This window comes from Aptenodytes forsteri, unplaced genomic scaffold (genome assembly GCF_000699145.1).
Source record: "Aptenodytes forsteri isolate BGI_AS27 unplaced genomic scaffold, ASM69914v1 Scaffold518, whole genome shotgun sequence".
NCBI classification, from domain to species: Eukaryota; Metazoa; Chordata; class Aves; order Sphenisciformes; family Spheniscidae; genus Aptenodytes; species Aptenodytes forsteri.
Window position 1 is genome coordinate 180972 of NW_008795773.1, and position 19973 is coordinate 200944.

Genomic DNA, 19973 nt, shown 5'->3' on the forward strand with positions numbered 1-19973 from the left:
AAACGCAGAACCCCAGAGCTGAACTCTTGGAGTGATTTATGCATCTTTCTGGGAAGCTCTTCTTTGATTTCTCTCCCTACTCCTACCTGTGCTATAAATACTTGCTTTGATGAGTGAAGTTGTGATGGGAGGAGCTCAGCTGACTCACAAACCGCTCTGGAATGTCTCTACCCCCACCACCACGTATCTGCCCACGGGCACTCACTGCTAACAGGAGTGTAAGAGCATGATCCAAATTTTCTCCTGCCCAGTTCTGTTCTCCTTTATTATAGCTGTCTATCACAAGACTTTGCCTCAAGACATTTCAGTGCTTTTGAGAGTGTATCCTTCTTTATAGCAGATGATAGGTGAATTTTAATGAACAGAAACGGAGTCTAAGGACAGGCATGCTCTTACCTTCCTCCCCGCCTTCCCAACCCATCTGCCACTATCTCTGGCCTTGAGCTGGAGGGATGGAGGTGGGAGACCCTGGTTTCTGTTATGACCCTGTGCAAGCTCAGCACTATGCCCCAGAAAATGAGCAACCTCAGCACTTGCTCTGGCAAGCTCAATCTCAGATATGCCCAGAAAAGGAAAAAAACTGCTCACATTCAAATTCTTTGTGCCTTATGATGACTAAACAGAGCCTGAAAGGGCTGAGGGCCCACAAACCTGCTGGAGAGGTCTCCAACTCTCCCTGGGATCTTTGTCATGAAGTTAGAAGAATTAGCTGCAAACTTCATGTATGTTTGTCGGCGTGGGGCACCTCATACCTGCACCGAGCAGGTGGGAATGAGAGATGAATTCCTGCAAAATGTTTTTGGCAACCAGCTCTGGATCGTTAGTGTAAAATCAAATATAACTTGACCTCTCCAAAGTCTTCTCAGGCAGCCTTTAGCCACCACAAAGCAGCAGCAAAGGGCAAAAAAATCAAATTTTAAAACTATTCTTTGACATCTCCTCTTGCCCTTTGGGGTCCCTAACATTGCTTGCTTTCTGCTTCTTGGAAGAACAAAATGGTGTTGGCCTTAAGTCACAAAGCATCAGACTTCTATGCTTTGTGCATTGTAAATCACCATCATGTCACCGCTGCCCTGATGTAAACGCTCCCAGGTTCAGGCTTATTCCACTGGAAACTAAGTCTTGAGCAGAAACAAAATGTAGCTACTAACAGAGTGACTACAATACATAAAGTCCCATTCCTAGGTCTGTGCCACCCAGCACCTCCAAGGTGATGGGTCACTAATTCTGTGTGGCAACACCGCTCGTGGCTTTTGCAATCGTCCCTAATCCCCATTTAAACCAAGTGCTGGAGGCAGTGGCTCACCTCAAGACACTTGCTGCTGAAAAACACCTTCCTCAGGGCAGTCTCTTATGCTGCCCAGATAAGTACTTAAACCTGAGACACAGATGGGGCAGAAAGACAGAGCTTTGGTGGTCTTCGGTCATCTATTTCACCCCCTACAAGGCAAAGTCCAGAGGGCTGGGAGACAAATTGCTTCCAAAAATCACCTAATCATTGTCAGCTCACGGCAAGGCAACTCCTAAGATATAGGGAACTGGCTCAAGCAGCCTCTTTAGTCACCATCTCTCATGGAAGCTGGTCAGAGTGGGGTAAAATGGCTTGTCTCTTAACTCTGATGGCTACAGCTGTGCTCAGTGGCAGAGTCCTAGCTGCACTCCCTGCTGGGCATCTGCCTCCCACGACCAGTGCAATATCATCAGGCAGCATCTAAATCATATAAGTGGCTTAGAAGAAGCACGCGATAAGGAAATAATTCATGTGGATTGCTGCTGCTTTGCCCTGTGGTGTCTGAGGCCTCAGACCCACCCTGGTCCCGACACACAAATGAGTCAGGCTGGGGATTAGTAAGGAATCCTCCCATTCCCAGGCCATGGGTTTCAGGCCAGCTCAGCTCAGGACAGAGGGGAAAGGGCCACAGGCAGCTGCCCAAACTGGATACCAAATACACCTCGATGTTGAGTGAACAGTGGATGTTAAAGGCCAAAAATCAAATATTCAATATTACATTCAGCTATCCCCTTTATTTCAGCCAGGGTCATATCCAAGGAGAGAGATCAATTTAGTTTCTTCCAGCTGTCCCATTATATGAGCTGTGTTTACCTCGGTGCAGTTAGCGGGCAGCTCCCAATGGACAGCAACGCAGCCTGTCCAGAAGTTGACTCCAGCTCTGGCACCAACGGCATCACCTTGTGTTAATCACATAGAGGTTTCCTCAGTGAAGTTCCACATCTTGCACCTCTCATACACCTAATTCATCTCACTAGCATTGTCCACCACCCAGTTGTAGGAAGGCAAGTAATAACCCAAACTCAAAACGAGCCCCAGGAAGAGGGGGCTCTACCTGTACAGACAAATCCTGTTCTTATTGGCAATCATCATTACCCATTAGCTTATTGTCATGTGAGTATTACACAGGGATATATTTATAACTCCCAGGTAAGCTTGTCCAAGCAGGTCACTGGATCCTCCTCAAGTGAGGAGAACTGAGATGAATCAGCACTGCAAGAAGCAGAGCTTCTGCCCACCAGGTGCAAGGAGAAGAAAACCAATTTCTGTTGAACTGGATCCAAAGAATTGAATTCCATCAACACCCAGAGACTTCAGTGTGTTTCACCAATGGATCACCAAAGCCAAAAACTGAGCCTTGGATGCATCAGGAGCAGCATTCAGAGGTGGAGGTGCTGGATCTTTGGCATAAGGGTGCACCCTGAAAGGCCTTGGCATGGGTCATGGGAGTAACAGAACCAGCATAGAGTGGCTTTTGCAGCTGAAGATGACAGAGGCCATAGCACTGATGGAGCTGAGGGCACTGGGTCACGTTAGGCCAAAGTGTTCTGCAACATTCAGTAGTGTTCTGACCTTGAGCCATCCAAGAATCTCAGTGCTGTTTGTGCTAAAGAAGTCTGCAGGAAGGGGCAGAAACGCTTATTACATCATCTGAAATAGTTGGAGCAAACCCAAGGCACACAAGCCCTTTTTCACATTGGAGAGAGAAGCAACAACCTTGAAGCCAAGGACCAGCTCAAAGCAAAAGCTCAGAGCTGACTTTCCAAGGCCCCCCGCAGCACCCAGAGAGATGGCAGGACCTCGTCAAAGGCAAAGCAAGCCTGTGACTCAGAAACCTTGATCCCACAGGGGGAATATATGAAGTCATCTCAGGAAGAACTGGGCTGTTTGCTGTGATATATCAGAAACAGCATGCGATAGTAATGCCAAGTTGTGCCAGCTAACAGGGGTACATACCTCTTCGGTTGCAGCCTTGGAAAAACTACTGGGAAACTGAGAGCCATGTTGTGAAAATGTAGAAGTTGGGGAGGGCTGGGTGGGGACACAGCACCAGATTCCCTGATTTCAGAGAGTTGTGCCTGCAACTCCTTTTGTCAGGTGGCTCAGAGAGTTTAAGAGGAAACCATAAGTTCTGGGAATGTCTTTCTCCCGGATTTTGAAGATTTATTTTTTTTTTTTTTACTTGGAAGAACAGGTGAAATACCACGCAGGTCTGGTTTGAGTGAGAGCATTTGGATAGTCAGCACATTATAGGAGCAGGAGAAGGGCAAAGGTACAGGTGAAAACAGATGTTTTGGCTGCAGTTAATGCTTTACCTTTTCTTTCACATATCACTTGCTGGCCACAAAAATGTACACACATCTCACGGGGGTCAGGTGCCAGGATCTGGTGAAGGATGGGCTCCTTCGGACTGGATCCTTTATTCCCCTCTGGGGAAGCTGGAACTGGTGCCAAAAGTTAACAAAAACAAAAGCCATGGGGATCTGGTGGGGTGCCCCAGGCTGGAGCAGCAAGGCTGGGAGCTGGGAAGAACATGGTGGTCCCTCCAGTCACATCCCCGGGGTAAAGCCCCAGCAGGGAGATACATCATCAGCAATAACAGCCAAATGCAGGGCACAATGCGCCCACAAAGATGTCCTGTAGCTCAGGGCAGCAGAGTGATTGCTTCCATGGCTGTAGTAGCAAACTAAGCAGGGCTTGGCCCACAACTGCTGCTTAGCATGAGTTTGACATGGAGGAACTCACTCTGTCCTAGACAGAAGATATCAGGTGAGGATGGCTGGGTATCATGGCAGGGGAGCTGGGGTGGGGTGCAGTGGTGGTGGCTTCCATCAGCAGCACGCTGACAGCTGAAGCTGTTGCATCAAGGAGTACAGAGCTGCAACGGGCTGGAACAACCTGGGGGCTGCACTGGCACCACATGGCCCCGGGGGTCCAACCCTGCCCAGGGAGCCCATAGCATGAGCCGTGGCTCAGGGAAGGTTTTCCAAGTGGCCTTTTCCCAGGCCCGGGTTCCTGGGCAGGCTCTTTTCAGGAGGCAGGGATGGGGAAATCCCAGGCAGACTTACTCAGACTTCCTCAAGGTGCCAAAATTAGGGCAGCTGAATCCCAGCCTGAGGGATCGGTTGATAAAACAGCACAGGAAGCACAGTGTCAGTAAACTCAAGATCTTCTGTGGATGCTATTCTGGACTGTGTGTATCCTGCAGGGAGCCGTGAGTGGCTCTTTGCCGTGATCCCCACGGCAGCAGGAGGAGCAGGAGCCAATGCCAAGTCCCACGTTGCAGAGCTCCACTCCTGCACAGTGACACAGGGAGCCACCGACCAGCTCTACATCTGTAACCAGAGAACATCAAACCATGCTGGGGAGATCTGCCCCTTCCGCAGGTGCTTCCTGAAGATAGCTACAAGCCCTTTCAGGTAGCTTTAGATGTAGACCCTAAAAATAGCATCTAATAACTATTAATAGACTGAATCAATAAGGGAAAAGTGTCAAGGGGAAGTAAATGGGTTTCTAGATTATTTTAGTTATACAGTTAACTCTTCTGCATACTCTCGTTTCAATACTGGCTGATTCCATTGTCCTTCTAACTCATCCCACCTAGGAAATCAATCCATTTGGGGAGTTACTTGCTGATCTCACCACACTTCCCCAGGCTGACAGTTTTCAGATGCAGGTGCCTGAAACTTTGCACCTAAATCCAGGTATTTTAGTAATTGAAACAAACCCATTACAGAGGAGTAACGTTAAGTTGGTGTGATCTCTGTGAAGGCTAAGCACTGCAAGTAAGACCAGCTGTGTGCTGGGCAGGAGAAAGTTACAGCTGAACTCTTGACAGGCACCAAGGGGTGACAGAAGACAAGTGAAGCGGGAACTTGTGAGACCACTGAGGCAGAGTCCTGCAGCTCTGGCTAAACCATCCTCCTCTGTCCCCAGGTTCAGTGGCAGCAATTCTGCAGTGACTCTAATCAATACATTTTGGTGCTTCACTGCTGCAGCCACAGCAATTTTCCTAAAGTTTAACCTAAATCTCACTCTCTTGGAGCCAACTCCACGCCCTGCCCAAGGAGGACCGGGCAAACCAAGCACCGCTGTCTCCCTTCTGCATATTTGAAACCTGTTATCATGCTTCACCTGAAACTTTCCCCAGGCTGCACAACCCCCCCCTCACTCACTCTGCTCCTGGAGCTGACTTTTGCAGGCGAGATGGCTGGTGCGGTACAGCACCGAGGGCTCCCTCCCCAGGAGGGTGCCCAAATATGGCCACAGCACTCCAGCGAGGCACTGCAAGTGGCCCCGCATTACTTCATCCCTTGTATATGCAACACACCTGTTTATACATTTTAATGGGATATTTGCCTTTCTCACAACCCCGTGGTATTATTCCTTGTGCAGAGCATGAGCCCCACGATCCCCCCCAGGCTTGTTTTCTTTCCAGCCCTTCGCCCTCCCCATCCTGGAACATGCATTTGCTCACCCCCACCCTCCTCTGCAGGACCTTCTTTCAGACCTTTCCTCCAATTTATGCTTTTCATCCCAAGCCTGTTTTCTGCAATGCTTGCATGCCTCCCAGGGCATGCCTTCCCTACCCCCTCCAAATTCAATGGGCAGGCAAGCTCCCACCTCTGTCCTCCCCACCATTTGGGGAATATTGAATTTCCCCAGCTCTGGAAAACTCCTTCCAGTTCATCCCAGTAACTATTAACAGCTATTCTTTGAATATGCTGTCAGAGGAGGAAATTACACTCGATGGTCACACCTTAACCCAGAAAAGGTTGGAGTGCTTGTCCTCCCTCCACCTTTCAGAGGCTCACCCCATCTCCACATGGTCTGAAAAGCCATTACAGACAGTTCCCTCTGCACCCTGAGATGAATTGCATCATTCACAGCTATTGGGAAAGCTCCAACTTACCTGAGCTGTCCTTGCTCTTTTCTCCCCTACTGCAGCCCATGACCTTCCCCTGCTGTCACTGATGTTAAAATTCGCTTTCCTGGTTGCAGCTCATCTGTTTGGCAAAGACTACAGGACTTGGAAAAAAAGCAACAAAGCACTTAACCTTCCAGGGATCATCAGTAGCTTTTCCTTGCCCTGTGTGTAAGGGCATATTATTAGTGTAGTAGCATTAGATGGGCTTACTGTCACCCTTGTACCCCCTGTAACTGGTACCCCAATTTGCATCTACCTGCAAACACTGTTCAGGTGCCCCAGGCCAGCATCACACATCCTCTGCGGTTCTTGGTAGAGGCATCATGGCCAGAGGCACCAGCCAGCAAGGACAAGGTCCTGCTGGGTAGGCACACTGCAGTAGGAGCAGTCCCAGCCCCCAGGGCTCCTCCAACTCAGGGACCGGGCAAGCCCAGCAAGACTGGCACGATACTGTGGTGCGTAACAGAGCAGCTCTGGTCCAGTACTGTGCCATCACTGCAGCATCTTTCCAGGGCAGAAAGAAATCCCTGGGAGGACTCAGTCTCGCAGCCAGGCTGACCACATCAGCCAGCACCCACCTCTGGAGGCGGCTTTAGACAGGCTCGCTTTGATTAATGGAGGCAGCTTGGATTAGCTCCTTTTTAGGAACATTTAAATACAAATCTCTTTTCCTGCAGGCAGCTGAAGTTAGCCAGAGCTCATGCAGAACGTGTGCGTGCACCCGCCTTCCTCTGGCGGGAGCTGGGCCATGTCCATAGAGAAACACAGGGCAAACCCTGTTCATACTCCCACAGCCCTGGACCTCGCAGAGGAGGCGGCACACATACAGGAATGCCCCGAGAACCCCAGTCACAGTGCTCCTGCCTGGAGTGCTCCAAGCCCACAAGCTTGGTGAAAGCAGTTCATTATCACTGTCTGTATAAAAGAAAAACCTCTCAACTCACATGTACAAGCAATTTGAGGGTCAGTTGGTCTCCAGCTTTCAGTCTTTTCTCAGGAATCACTAAGGATCCTCCTGCAACTGGAAAATGGGAGACCCTGGCTGGGACATTGTCCCTGATGACACTCCTACAGGCATCCAGGGCTACAGGCACCGAGCAGAGCAGCAACACCGCCCCAATCCCAAAGGCTGACTGCAAAATGAGAGAGCCCTGCAGCTGAGAAAAGACTTGGGCAACACCCATGGGTGCCAGGAGAGACACCAGCAAAGGCATCGTGCACGTCAGTGCTGATCCCAGCAGGGAGAAGTTTGCTATTTCCTTATCTCAACAGCCCGCACTTTGTCCAGGCATCAGGGTTCCTGCACATGGCATCTGACCTGAGCACCCACAGGCACGACCCCCCAGTGCCACCCACTGCCAGTTGATGTGGTAGGGACAAGCACGTGCCCGGAGGCCCCCAAGGCTCAGCTGGAGGGAGCAGCTTCTGTCCATGCGTGGGCACAAGACGCAGTGGTGGGTTATCTGTCAGGAACCATGTATGGCTCAGGGGGGGCATCCCCAACACCAGCATGGAAAAGAGATGGCATTGGGATGGAACACGGGCCAGGTAGTCAGGGGTGGGTCTGCAGCAGCATGCTGGAGTGCACACCCACCCCGGGGTACACCACAGGTGACACCTTTGCCAGCCAGGTTGCTGACAAGCTGCATCACCCCAGGCTGCTCCCTTCCCCAGCCAGCCCCAGCAATTTGTCCTGCAACCCAAAGCAAAGCTGCTTTGGCAGAGAAGGGAGTGCAGGTGTTGGGAACCACATGTCCCCCAGCTCAGGGGGCTGTCCTGGTGACATGGGGGGGTTCTGCCAACACAGGTCATGCCCTGGACACAGCTGGCACCAAAGGGAGGAATGTCACCTTCCACTCTAGTTTTAGGCACCCATGGAGAGAAGACAATTGGTGCCTTGGCCACAAGGTCCCCTTCAGTGTTCCCCACCAGCTGCACACTTGGCCTGATGGCCTTTCCTGGCCCCCCACACCCAGGTGCCCACATATCAGGGAACAGCAAGAGCAGGGCTGCTCCCTCAGGGAGGAAGGGAGCAAGTGGGATCCCAGGTCCAGCAGGGTCCATCCCACAGTACCTGCATGGAAGACCGGGGCAGGTCTGAAATGGTGGCCAAGTCCAACCAAGAGTCCAGAGCAACCCAAAAGTCCAGATCCAGCAACACCATGGTGATGAGATGGGCGCAGTGTGAAGCCAGGAATACAAGCCACAGATCAGGGCCAGGTCCAGCAATGGCCAGGCAGGTCCATGGTGATGGGGCAAGATGAAACATCAGGCTACATGCTGAGGTCTTGGATCAGCAGAGCCCATAGCCAGGCACAGGTAGAGCTGAGCTGGATACCAGCACTCCTCCAACACAACTCCCACAGGGACTGATGGCTCCAGCTGAGCTTAAATAGGGTTCCTGAGCATGCTTAGAAATTTCTTCCCATGCAGGGAAGGCTCCTGGGTGTGGGGAGCTGTCAGGTGAGGCTGATATGGAGAAGACTAATTAGTGCTTTCAGAGCTGGCGCTGGCATCTTCTGTATTGGGAGGTGCTCCTGGAGGTGGCACAGCTGCTCTGTCGAGGTCTGACAGCACCGCATGTGATGGGAACGCAGCTCATGCCCACAGGCCCTCTAACCTGAGCCCGGCCCCGGGAAAGCCTTCAGTACAGACCGGGCCAATGTGGTCACAATTTCCATCCTGTGCAAGACACACACTATTTCATATTTATTTTTACCCTCCTTTATCACTGCCATGCTCTCACGGGCAGTAACAGCAGTTGTTCCCACATCCTCACTATACACCTATTTGAAATCACTCTGCACTTTCCCCAGGGTAAACGCAAAAAGAGAATTTGGCCCAAACACCACTCTGGCTTTGAGATGCAGTTGCGGGGTGCAGAGTACCTGCTGGTCTCCCCATGAGGCCCTGCCAGCTCATGACGGGGAACGGTTAACCCAATGCTGCTTTAATTACTGAACCAGCCATGCTTTGCTCGAGGCCAAATGCAGTGCCATTCCCGCAGCAGGGTGGGAGCTGCTTTCCATAAATCACGGCTCCAAGCACAACAGGAAGGTGTGCCTGACTTAGGAAGAGCTCTTGCCAACAAAGGAAGCCTTCCCTGTGCCACCTACAGCCACCTTGATAGCAGATATATGTGGCAGCTCCCACACTTGAGGCAGCCCCCATTCACCTGGGGGATCCAGAGGAGCTGGATGAAGGCACAGGACAGACATGCAGCCACAGCAATTCTTTTTGTCCCTAGCAATATCTCCTACAAAGTCATATTTCTAGATCTTTTGATTACAAAAAAGCTATTAAGAGTAAAGAAGGGCTGAAGAGATCCCTTATAGATGGATGAGGCTATGGACAACACAGCACAGTACCCTCTGCAGTCTCCCTACTCCATCGGGTGTTATACCCACTCCTGAGTGCACGGTGCATTAAAAAGCAAGAGCTGGCAACAGGAGGGTGACCCGTCCCAGCGGCTTGGACCCGTGGGACCAGCCATCCTGGCGTCCTGTAACACCCATGGCCCAGCGCTACTGGAAGAAAACGAGCCCTTCACCTGGCGAAGGGAGCCGACAGTGCGGGGGAGACGTGCGGGATGCGTTCAGAGTGAGGGAGTCCAGGCTGTCTACCTGCCCTTCAATTCACAGCTCAGCTGTGCAGGGGAAGAGCAGGACCAGCAGTCCGAGTGCCCCAGCCCAGAGGGATCTCTCCATCCTTCAGCTTCAAACCCATCCTTCCAGCTCAACCAGCATTTTCCCCTGGAAAGGCAATTGGATAAAGAAATCCACGTCTGGCTAAGGAGGACAAAGTCTGTGGTGAAAGCACGTTACCACACACCTGGCATGTCAGCCATACCCATCGAGCAAAAGCTCTCCAGGATAGCCTTGGGTCCCATGCCAGGATCGTCTGAGCCTCCAAGAGACAGAGTGGGACCAAGGACAAGACACCGTGCTCTTTGTGCTTTGCTCCCCAAATTCCAGCCTCAGATGTGCTGCAGGAGGAGCTGTTTACTTCTCAAGCTGGGCTCATCACCCTGGCCCTTCAGTGGGTGTGCCGCAGTGTGGACTTGGCCAGGTATGTGTAGGAGCAGCTACGGTGATGAGCAACGCCTCAGAGAGGTTCTCCTGGCTCTGAGGCAGCATGAGAGTGCTCCTGTGCTGAGCAGAGGTGGAGAACCTCAGTGGTCCTGGCACAGCCATTATGGGAGACTATGAGGTTTAAGTCTCCTTAGCTGTTCCTTTCCCTTAGACCAGCTTCCTTTGCACACAGCATTGAGAAATGAGCCATCGGGCTCCTGCTGCTCAGCACTGGGGATCGCCCATGTGCCAGCTCCACTGCCCTGAAAGTGCCTGGCAGGGCTGGTGTCTTTACAGAGGGTCTCAGGGCAGCTTGGGGACCGGGGACAGTATGGACAGATGTCTAAGCTGGGATCCTGGGGGAGACTGGGGTTGGGGACAACCTGAAGAGCCATTTGAGCTGGTATCCAAGTCCTGGGGCAAGTTGGGACTGGGGACAACCTGGCCAGACATCCTTATCTTCTGGCAGGGAGAGTCTTCTCCATGGCCTGGAGGTTCCTGTGCTTTCTGATGAAGGCCTCCAGAGGTACAAGCTGCCATGTGGGCTGGGAGAGCGGGGAGGGCTGGCACATGTGCAGCACTGGCCAGATTGTCCTCTCCAGCACTGGCCGAGGGATGAGATGGTCTTCACGCAGCAGAAAGCTGAGCCCCGCTTTTTAGCACTGAGGGGATCTTTGTGGGAGCCAAAGACCTTGGCAGGTCTTCAAGGTGCACAGGGCGCCTGTGCACCCCATGCCTTTTGCAAAATAGTTGGGACAGCTTTGCTTTGGGATGGAGCTGATGTGCAGAAGTGGGGTGAGATGGAGGGGGACGCAAGAGAGTGCAAGATGTCCCCGATCTCCCTGAGCAGAGGCATGAGGGGCCCTACACTGGACCTAAGGTGCTGAGCTGCTCAGGGTGAGCCCAGAGCCATCCAGCATGCAGCTCATGGGGGATACGCAGGCATGGGCTGGTGCCTCAGCAAAACTCAGGCAGCTCGCTTGGTGCAGGGTTGGGACCCCTGGTTTAGGGCAGTTGAATCTTAGAGGGATGAAAACAAGCTCTGTAGATGCTCAGCTCCACTCGAAGTCACCCTCCCCTCTCGCACAGGGTGATGGTTGGTGCAGAGGCACCCAGGGATCTCTGGCACAACTGAACACCCTGTGGGTGGACTGCAAGTGCAGACATCCAAAAACAAGTCTAAATCCCCTGCAAAACAACTCAGGCATCCCCTCAGTACCTACAGCCCCCTGCACAGCCCTTGGAAGCCTGAAAGCAGCACTGCTATCAGCGCTGCTGCCTGTCCTGACGCCATGACAAAAGCCATCTGCAATCCAATGCCCATGGGTGCCTGCTTCAGCAGTGTGGGTGACGCCTACCTCTCCTGACATACTCTTGGGCTTTGAGCTCCTCTCCCAGAAATGAGAGACCTTGGTAGAGGAAAACAGAAATAACCCCTGTCCCTCTCCCAGCTGGAAGAGGAGGGGAATCCTGGTCCCAGAGTTGTTTCTGTTTCTTATCCACAATAAAAACATATTAACTGTCCTGGTAGTAAAGTCTCACTAAGCTATGGAAACCAGCTCATACACGTTGCTTTTTGTGGACACTTGCATCTAGAAGGTGTCTTAGTTTCATTCAGAGCCCTTCCCCTAAGCCATGCAAGCAGCCCTTCCTGCTCTCTGCCCAGCTGCTCTCATGGGTTATTCTGCAGGAGAAAAAGGCTTCTCCACTAGATAATTCCAAGAGGAGAAACCATGGACAGGCTTTCCAGCCCAGCATCATCTCAGCCAAGGACACACTTCCCCATTCTCCAGTGTAGTCCCCGCTGTGCGGCTCTGGGGGGTGGAGGAGCTGTGCAGCACACAGCTTTTGACACTGCTGCACTGTGTGGTTTTTGGATCTGGCTTACCATGAGCGTACCCTGAGGAGCTGCACACACACACACACACTGCATCAAGGTGGTCTGCAAAAAGCACACAGCAAAGCTGTAGCCCTTGCTACCAGTCCGAGTCACTGGGAAGCACAGACATGGCAGTGCAGCTGCATCGGTCCAGAAGAGAAACTTGGGAGGAAAACCACATTTCAGTTAAATAAAGGAAATGTACTTGGAATGATTTTATTCAGGATAGTTTGGATTTATTCCTGACAATAGCTCTGGAAGCAGGAGTTTGTGATGGAAGTCTTTGGAGACCAACTATTAGAAAGAGGTGAATCAAACAACCAGTGCAAACATCCACAGGATTATGTATATGATAATTCACAGCAAATTGTAGAAGGGGATTTAGGCACAAAACCAAAACCTGAAAAAGCAATGTCATAAATATCTTCTCGGTTTGCCTGCTCAAAACGAGGACAAGTGCTTTTCCTGAGGTGCTTCCAGGCAGCATGTTCTCCCCTGGGTCTCAATGGCAAGGAACCTCTTCTTGGCCTTGCAGGACTGGGAACAAGCCCAGGATTCCCACTGCACTCGGCCCAGGCAGCCCAAAACTGTCTTTTCCAGTGTGTGTTGCTTAATATACGTCAGTTGCTATTTCGGGCTTTCTAGATAATGAGCATGGTGAAGTGTACCCAGAAGCAAAAAGAAGAAGAGCTTTCAGGATGAGTTGCCACCACCAGATCTGAAACAATCCGGCGGTTATTTCTGCACTGGCTGGCACAGCTGAGCAGTCTTCAAGGCGAGCCCAAACAGCCTTGCAGGGCAGAAATCTCGCTGGAGGTGCCAAAGGTGAGCTCAGGTATGAGCTCAGAAGAGCAAGAACTCAGGAACGGGTCCAAAAAGCAGTCTCTGGAGCACGCAGTCACAAAGGAGCTGGAGAAAGCAGAGCTCTGACTGCCCACGCTTTTTGGGGAACGAGGAGCCACAAATTCTCTCAATTCTCCCAGGCGTCCAGCACAGCTCTGTTCTGCTCTGCACAACACCAGCCAGGACCAAGAAAAGCAAAGAGCTGAAGACTGTGAGCCTGGAGAAGGAGTGAGACACGGCTACGTGTACTGCAGAGATGGTAACCCAGTTATTATTTCCTCCTCCTGTTTATATCCCACAGTGTCTGTTCTCATCTCACAACTCCTTAATGACAAAGTATCCCAAGTGAGTATGTGAGGAACAAAGCACCACGCAATTAATGGGAGGTTGCTCGGGCTTCATTGCCTGTGCCTTATTCACAGAACATTAGGAACAAGTGAAGCATCTGGAGGAGAACTGAGACCATGTTGCAGAGGATCCCGGGCTGCCGTCCCTCTGCTTCGACCAGGACAGAGTCAGTGCAGGCCTGAGAAAGGACACCTTGACCACAGCCTGCTGTAACATACTCCTCCATAAGCCCAGAATTTTCCAAATCCTGAGAGCAGGACTTGGTCTGTGCAGTAAATCACTACAGCAGGTTGACTTGGGCCACAACCTGCTTGCAGCCCATCCTGGAGTACTGCTTGTCTCCTGTAGTGTAGTAACTGAGCTGACTCGCTAAATTTTCAATACGCTTCTGGTCGGGATACAGCCCTTCCCTCCTCATCTCCTCTATGAAGCAGTTTATGACGTGAGTCTTCTCCAGAAGAACAAATGGGATAATGTCCACAGATTTCCAGAGAGGGTGGGCATCAATCAGTACAGGCCGGACGACGCTCAGTAGTTCTTCAACTCCCCTTTGCTGATGCAGAAGCTCAGCGGATGCATTCTGGATAACAAACTTTGTTATTTCACCACCTCCTATGTTGCTTATTAAAATGTAGATGGCGTTGAGGAACTCGTTGGTTTGATTGGGTTCAAAGAATCGGCTGAGAGTATCCAGCAGGACTGGAGACATGAGTTCAACCTCATCCAGAATAAACAATGGTATCTTCTCTTCTATTTCGGCTCTTGTAACCATGTCAGAAATCTTCTTAGACAAATCTATTTCGCAAGTAAGAGGGGCCACCCCGTTGGGGCAGTGATGCATAACAAAGTACTGAAGCACAAAGTCATTGTCCATGACGGAACGAAAATGTTTGGCCAGCAGCCAGCCAACATGACTCTTCCCAACTCCTGTCGGGCCATTTAAAGAGATTACTAGAGGCTTGTTGTGTATGTGGGTAGCCAGATAGTCTTTCAGTAATTCCATAATACTTTCCACAGCTACCTTCTGCCCAAATACTTCCCGGTGCATTGTTTTCTCCAAACCATCTAGGTCATATTTTTGGAGGTTGTCATCCAGGTTCTCTATTGCATTGAGAATCTGGAAGAAAATAATGACAATGAGCAAGAGGAGGCAGCGTTTTGCCTTGCTCTTCTCCTCTGTTGGAAGGTATCTTTTTGTTTTATCTGGATACAGGACTATCCTAGATTTCCTTTGATTCTTTTTCCGCCTGCATTTTTTCATAGCATACTGCTCCACAGATGTGTCAAAGGTGAAGTACTGGGAAGTTTTGAAGCTGGTCTGATTAAAGAAGGACATGGAAGAGCCATACAGGTTAGTTCGGTTCAGGGAAAGCTGCCTTTGAAGCAGCCTTGTATGGACAAGCTGTGAAGACTTTTCTCGAGGGAGCTCTAAATGCAGATGGCTTTTCTTTTGCACCAAGTATCGTCGTCGCAGGCGGATGATTGCCCGCAAGGGAGAATAAACAGAAGACATTTTCTTTGAAGCAGCAGGGATTTCAGTACCCGGTACTTCTTCCCCATCACTCTCATAACAAGATGCCTCTCCTTTTTCATCACTCTCGGCACAGGGCATTTCCCCTTCCCCATCGCTGTCAGTGCCAGGCATCTCTCCTTCCACAGTGCTCTCAGCACAAGGTGCCTCTTCTTTTGTGTTGGTCTCAGCACGGGGCATCTCTCCTTCTGCATCATTCTCAGCACAGGACATGTCTCCTTCAGTATCACTCTCCGCACAGGGCATCTCTCCTCCCAGATCCTCCGTGGCAGAGGACACTTCTCCATCCACCTCAGCACAGGGCAGCTCTCCATCCATCTCGTCTGGTTCTTACAGCCCATTCACATCATCTTCTTTCTTACAAAAAAAAGGACAATGTAAAATTAATCTTTGCAAGATGAGGAAGTGACCGATAACAGCCAAATTAGACAGATATCCCACTTTCTAACAGGCAGAACGGTTACCTGTAGTAATCAGCAATGGCAAGGTGGCAGAGAGAGACTTTCAGACCTAAGCTAACTTTCTGGAAGACACTCTGGACACACAAAACTACAGATGAAATTCAGTGTAAATAAATGCAAATGAATGCATATCACAAAACCAACCCTACCTTCACATGCGGAAGGAAAGCTTGGAGCTGGCTGGAGCCAAAGCCAGGAGCTCCGGTATGTGCTGCCATGAGCAAGAGGCAGGACGCTGGGCAGACAGACCCATGCTCTGAACCAGAGCTGCCCAGTCCTATTTCCTTACATCTGTTAAATGTAAGCAAGACACAAAGCCACACCTCCGCACCAGCATATGCACCCGCACACGTACACACCCCGTAGGAAACAGTCACTCGTACACCCGCAGAGGCCTTTCAGGGTGTGGAAGTGTGCACGGAGTAACTTGCTGTGGAAACGCTCGTGCCATGCAGGTTGTGGTGGCACGGCATCTCCCTGGGGGGGGATTTTTGCCGGCTGTGCCAACGGGTATGCCAGGCAGTGCCAGTCACTGCTGGCAGGGAGAGAAGGTGAGGACAGCGTCCGGCCAGCGCTCAGCCCTCGGCCCGCAGCTCCCCAGGCTGCCCCCGGACGGGGAGGGCTCAGACAGGTTGCAGAGAACTGACGTGGTTGTGAGTAAGCCTGCCAGCAGCACATGGCTGTTGGGAAAGGAGCGGGGCTGCCCCACAGCACCCCAACACTCCTACCCCCACGGTCCTTCCCTGCCCCGTGTGCCCACACCTCGCACCCCTGGACACACGTCGGCCACTGTGTCTTTCCCACATGAGACCCCGGAGCCATGCAGGAGAGCGCGGGGACATGAGCATCCCTGAGAAGAACCGTCCGCGTGGAGAACGCGTGGGCAAACCTTAGTCGGCAAACAAGGAGGAAGAGGAGAGGCCGTGCTCCGGCAGCAGGACGCAATGACAAGAGGCACAGACCTGGCGGGGAAACCCCCAAGAGAAAACGGCTCTCCAGACCTGGATAAGGCCACGCAGCAGGACCCCACGCATGACCACCTCCATGTGCTGCAGCGCCGGGGACAGTTCCGTCCCTGCCCGGCATGAAGCTGGTGGTGGCAGAAGCTGTGTCACGGTGGGAGGGCATTTCCCCACCACCTCCAGACCGCAGCAGCACTGACGCAAGGGGACAGTTTGCCGCGGTGACATTGCCAGTCCCGAGAGCAGGAAGCCAGCACGGGCAGGGCGAGGAAAGCCGCTTTCATTGGCCGCCCGGAAAAATCAACCCTAGGTTTTGCCAAAAGCATTGCGTCTCCAGGGAGGAGGAGGAGGTCCCCGAAGGGTTTGTTATTAACTCGCTTCGGCTCAGCAGGAAGTTACCAACCTGCAAAATGTCACGCGCTGGTGAAGGTTTTACTTCCCCCACCACGGACCTGATGCAGGCAGCCATCCACTGGCACGCAGCGAGCAAAAGGGTGGCCGGGGAAGTTGCGCGGGGAGTCACAGGCACTGGGAAATGCTCCTGGCCGCATCCTCACTTTGCCCTGCGCCCTTCCCGGCTCCTCTGAAATGCCGGGGCATGCCGAGTGAAGCCTTCGCCCCCGCACCAGGGACAAGTTAATTTCTGGACCACATGCCGGCAGCCGGCTGGTCATGGGAACCAAGTCGGGGCAAGCAGCTCCCCCAGCACTAATCACTGGATGAGCTATTGCCATGCAGAAATTAGCTCCAAGTGCTAATTGCTGACAGCGTGCAGGATTTGGCCGTGCCCAGAGCAAAACCAGCCAGACAAGATTCCTGCAAGCAGGCGCAGAAGCAGCAGCGGGCAGGAGGGCTGGGGGCCACCGCCACCTGGGATGCCACTGCCAGGGATGCCACTGGGAACCCCGGGCTGTCCCCACGCCACCCTGGGGGTCACACCCTTGCTTCTCTCCATCTTGCACGCTTTGCCTTGCTCACACAGTGCCTGGAGGTCCCCAAAGCCGTTGAGGAGCAGCCCTCGTGGCACAGACCAGCATGGGCCATGGTCCCCATGGAGAGGGGACACTGCAGAGCTCGGCCTGGGGCCAGGACCACCCTCCGGGCCGTAACACACATCAACACAAACATGCAGTGAAGCTTTCTCAGCCCCAAACCCATGCAGGTGTAGAGGGGATTGATTAAATGCCGGGGGCAGCTGTGGGAGTTTACGGGAAAAAGTTTAGGGAGCAGAAGGGTGCTGGCAGGGAAACATGAGACATCCCAAACACTTCCCCGCGGATGCTGCCGACATGCAACAGGGTGCCACCCCGCCCTGCCCCTGCCCGTAGCCTCGGCTGAAGCATGAAGCGGTTCGGCTCCTCACAGCCCAGAGTTGAGTCTCCTACCAGCGCCATGTCCACATGGGGAGCCTCAGGCCCCTGCGAGGTCGATGGAAACAGGCAAGGACCGAGCGCTCGTTAGCCAGGAGATGCTCCAGACCCTCTTTCCCAAAAGCTGAGAGCCCAAACAGCACATCCATCCCACTGGCACGGGATGCCCAACCCTCTGGATGAGCTGAGTGAGGCAGGGTGGAGGGACCAAATCCCATCCTCAGCAAGAAATCTGTCCAGTCACGCATATAATAATCCTATTAATACTATGACTCAGTTCCTAATACCTGCTGGTATTTACATAGGACTTGAATTTTATAATAGCAGCCCCTGCTTGCTCAACATCAGATCGGGGCCGGGGCAGGCGGCTGTGCCAGCCTGGCGGTGCTGCCAGCCTGCAGAGATGCGCTTTCAGCAATTTAATTAGATGTTTGGTGAAAACAATAGGAAAAAGAACCTGGCAATTAGGTCCGCAGCATCACAAGTGCTCGTGTAAACACCGTTAGTCACTGTTCTGCGCCGAGTCCGGCTGCACCGCGGGAAGACTTGCACTTAGCTCTTGGAAATGCTCCTGAGAAACCTCCAGCTTTCCTCCTTTAGCTCTTCCCCTCTAACATTTGCATTCGTGTGTCACCCTGCTCCTGCCAAAACAAGATTTCTACAACAAAGGAGCCTGCGTGGGCAGCTGGAGGCAGCCGGGCCCGGAGGGGAGCGGGACGGGGGCAGCCTCCGGGCAGATGGCGTTCGTGGGTAGAAATTGCCCGGTTTGCAGGAGACGTCAGCCCGACGCCAGCTGAAGAAATGTGCCCCCAGTTAAAGTGCCGACCGCTGAAACTCGAGGACAGCATCGGAGAGGAGGGAGCTCTACCCCAAGCTTGGAATCTTTGGGTTAGCAAAGCTGCTGGGAAAAGGGAACAGCTGGAAAATCCCAAAGGCTGATCCCCCCTGGCTAAAAGCCAACCCCTCCGTCCAAAACTGAGCGTTTCCAGAGGGAAAAGCAGAGCAAAATGGCCCCTTGCAGTGGGGACCGTGGATCGAAGGGCATCAGCGGCCCAGAGCAGAAATCCTGGATCGCAGCAGAGGCCAGCATGGCCCTGGCGCAGGGCATGGCCCCGGCACCCCGAGTTGCAGCTCCCCGGGGGCACCACTTGGAAACAAGCTGAGAAACACGGTTTGCTTCGCAGCTTGAGCTTGGGGCGTGCGGGCATTCGCCCTCCCCGAAAACACAGTGCAGTGGTGACAGCCAGGGTGATGCAAAACCCACCTGCGCCGTCCCAAAAGCCTGCTTGCCACCAAAACCCGCTGGCCCCGCTCCCAGCCCAAATTTTCTTCTGAACTCCAAAGACCAAGACCTATGGAAAGGGCAGCAAGCGGAGGGGAAGAGCCTGGAGCACCCAAAACCGGCAGGGATAGGAGGGTCCCTGCAAAACCAGGGCAGTTTTTGGTGGAAAGGGGCCATTGGGGATGAGCAGGAGGCAGTGGTGGGGATGGAGCGGCTGAGGGGTGCCCCAGTGACCCCCCGTGGGGTGGGGAGTGGGACAGGGGAGCCGAACCAAGCGCAGTTACCCACAGCGTCTCCCTCAGAGCCGGCCGCCGGCGCTCCCCTTCGGCCACCGAGCCCAGCCTCTGGCCTTGGATGGGCTGGCTGCTCCTCTGTCCCCCTCTCTCTCATCTGTATAAAAACCCGACCGCGGAGAGGAAATGGCGAGGAGGAGTGGCCCGTGGCGGCACTTCCTTTTCCCCGCGCTGCGGGACGGCCGCCGCCGGCCGGTTTTCTCTCCCCCTCTTGCTCAAAGCCCTCCTCGGCGGCCCGTCACAGCGGCATCGTGCAAAGAAACACGAATCCCAGGCGGCTGCGGCGGGACGGGGACGGGGCAGCGAGGTGAGCTCATCGCCCGCACAACCTCAAAAGCCCCGAGTTCGGGCAAAACATCCCCACCCTCTGGGGTGTAATTAGACTGGAGCCTGTCACCAGTAAAGGTCAAAGCAGTGATGCTGCGAAGAGAGGTTATTGGGGCTGTCCCAGCGCCGGTGCAGCTCCGGGATGAGGTTCCTTGCCAGCAGGGAAAACAGGGAGAGCAGAAAATAGAGTGAATCTGGGAAAAAATAGTGAGTCTGGAAAAAAATAGCGAGTCCAGAGTAGTTGGTTTGTCTGTCCCTGGGCAGGGTCCTGCACCGCAGCAGCTCCTGCTCCGCTGCCCCTGGCTGCCCCGAACCCCACTGAGGCTTTTGGCCCCTTCGCAGTCCCCGGCCCCGCAGCAGAGGGACGAGGGGACGTGCGGGCGGCTGGG

The 19973-nt window shown here is 53.0% G+C and overlaps 1 protein-coding gene across 1 annotated transcript; it reads right to left on the reverse strand.

The window, feature by feature from the left end:
• Positions 1-13638: 13638 nt before the first annotated feature.
• TOR4A (torsin family 4 member A) lies at positions 13639-15207 on the reverse strand. The gene has a single exon (XM_009283606.1). The coding sequence runs from the start codon at positions 15205-15207 to the stop codon at positions 13639-13641; it is 1569 nt and encodes a 522-aa protein (XP_009281881.1).
• Positions 15208-19973: the final 4766 nt, after the last annotated feature.

Bases quoted from the DNA above. Each gene is read 5' to 3' on its own strand.
- TOR4A (XM_009283606.1), bottom strand. From the start codon at position 15,207: ATGGATGGAGAGCTGCCCTGTGCTGAGGTGGATGGAGAAGTGTCCTCT.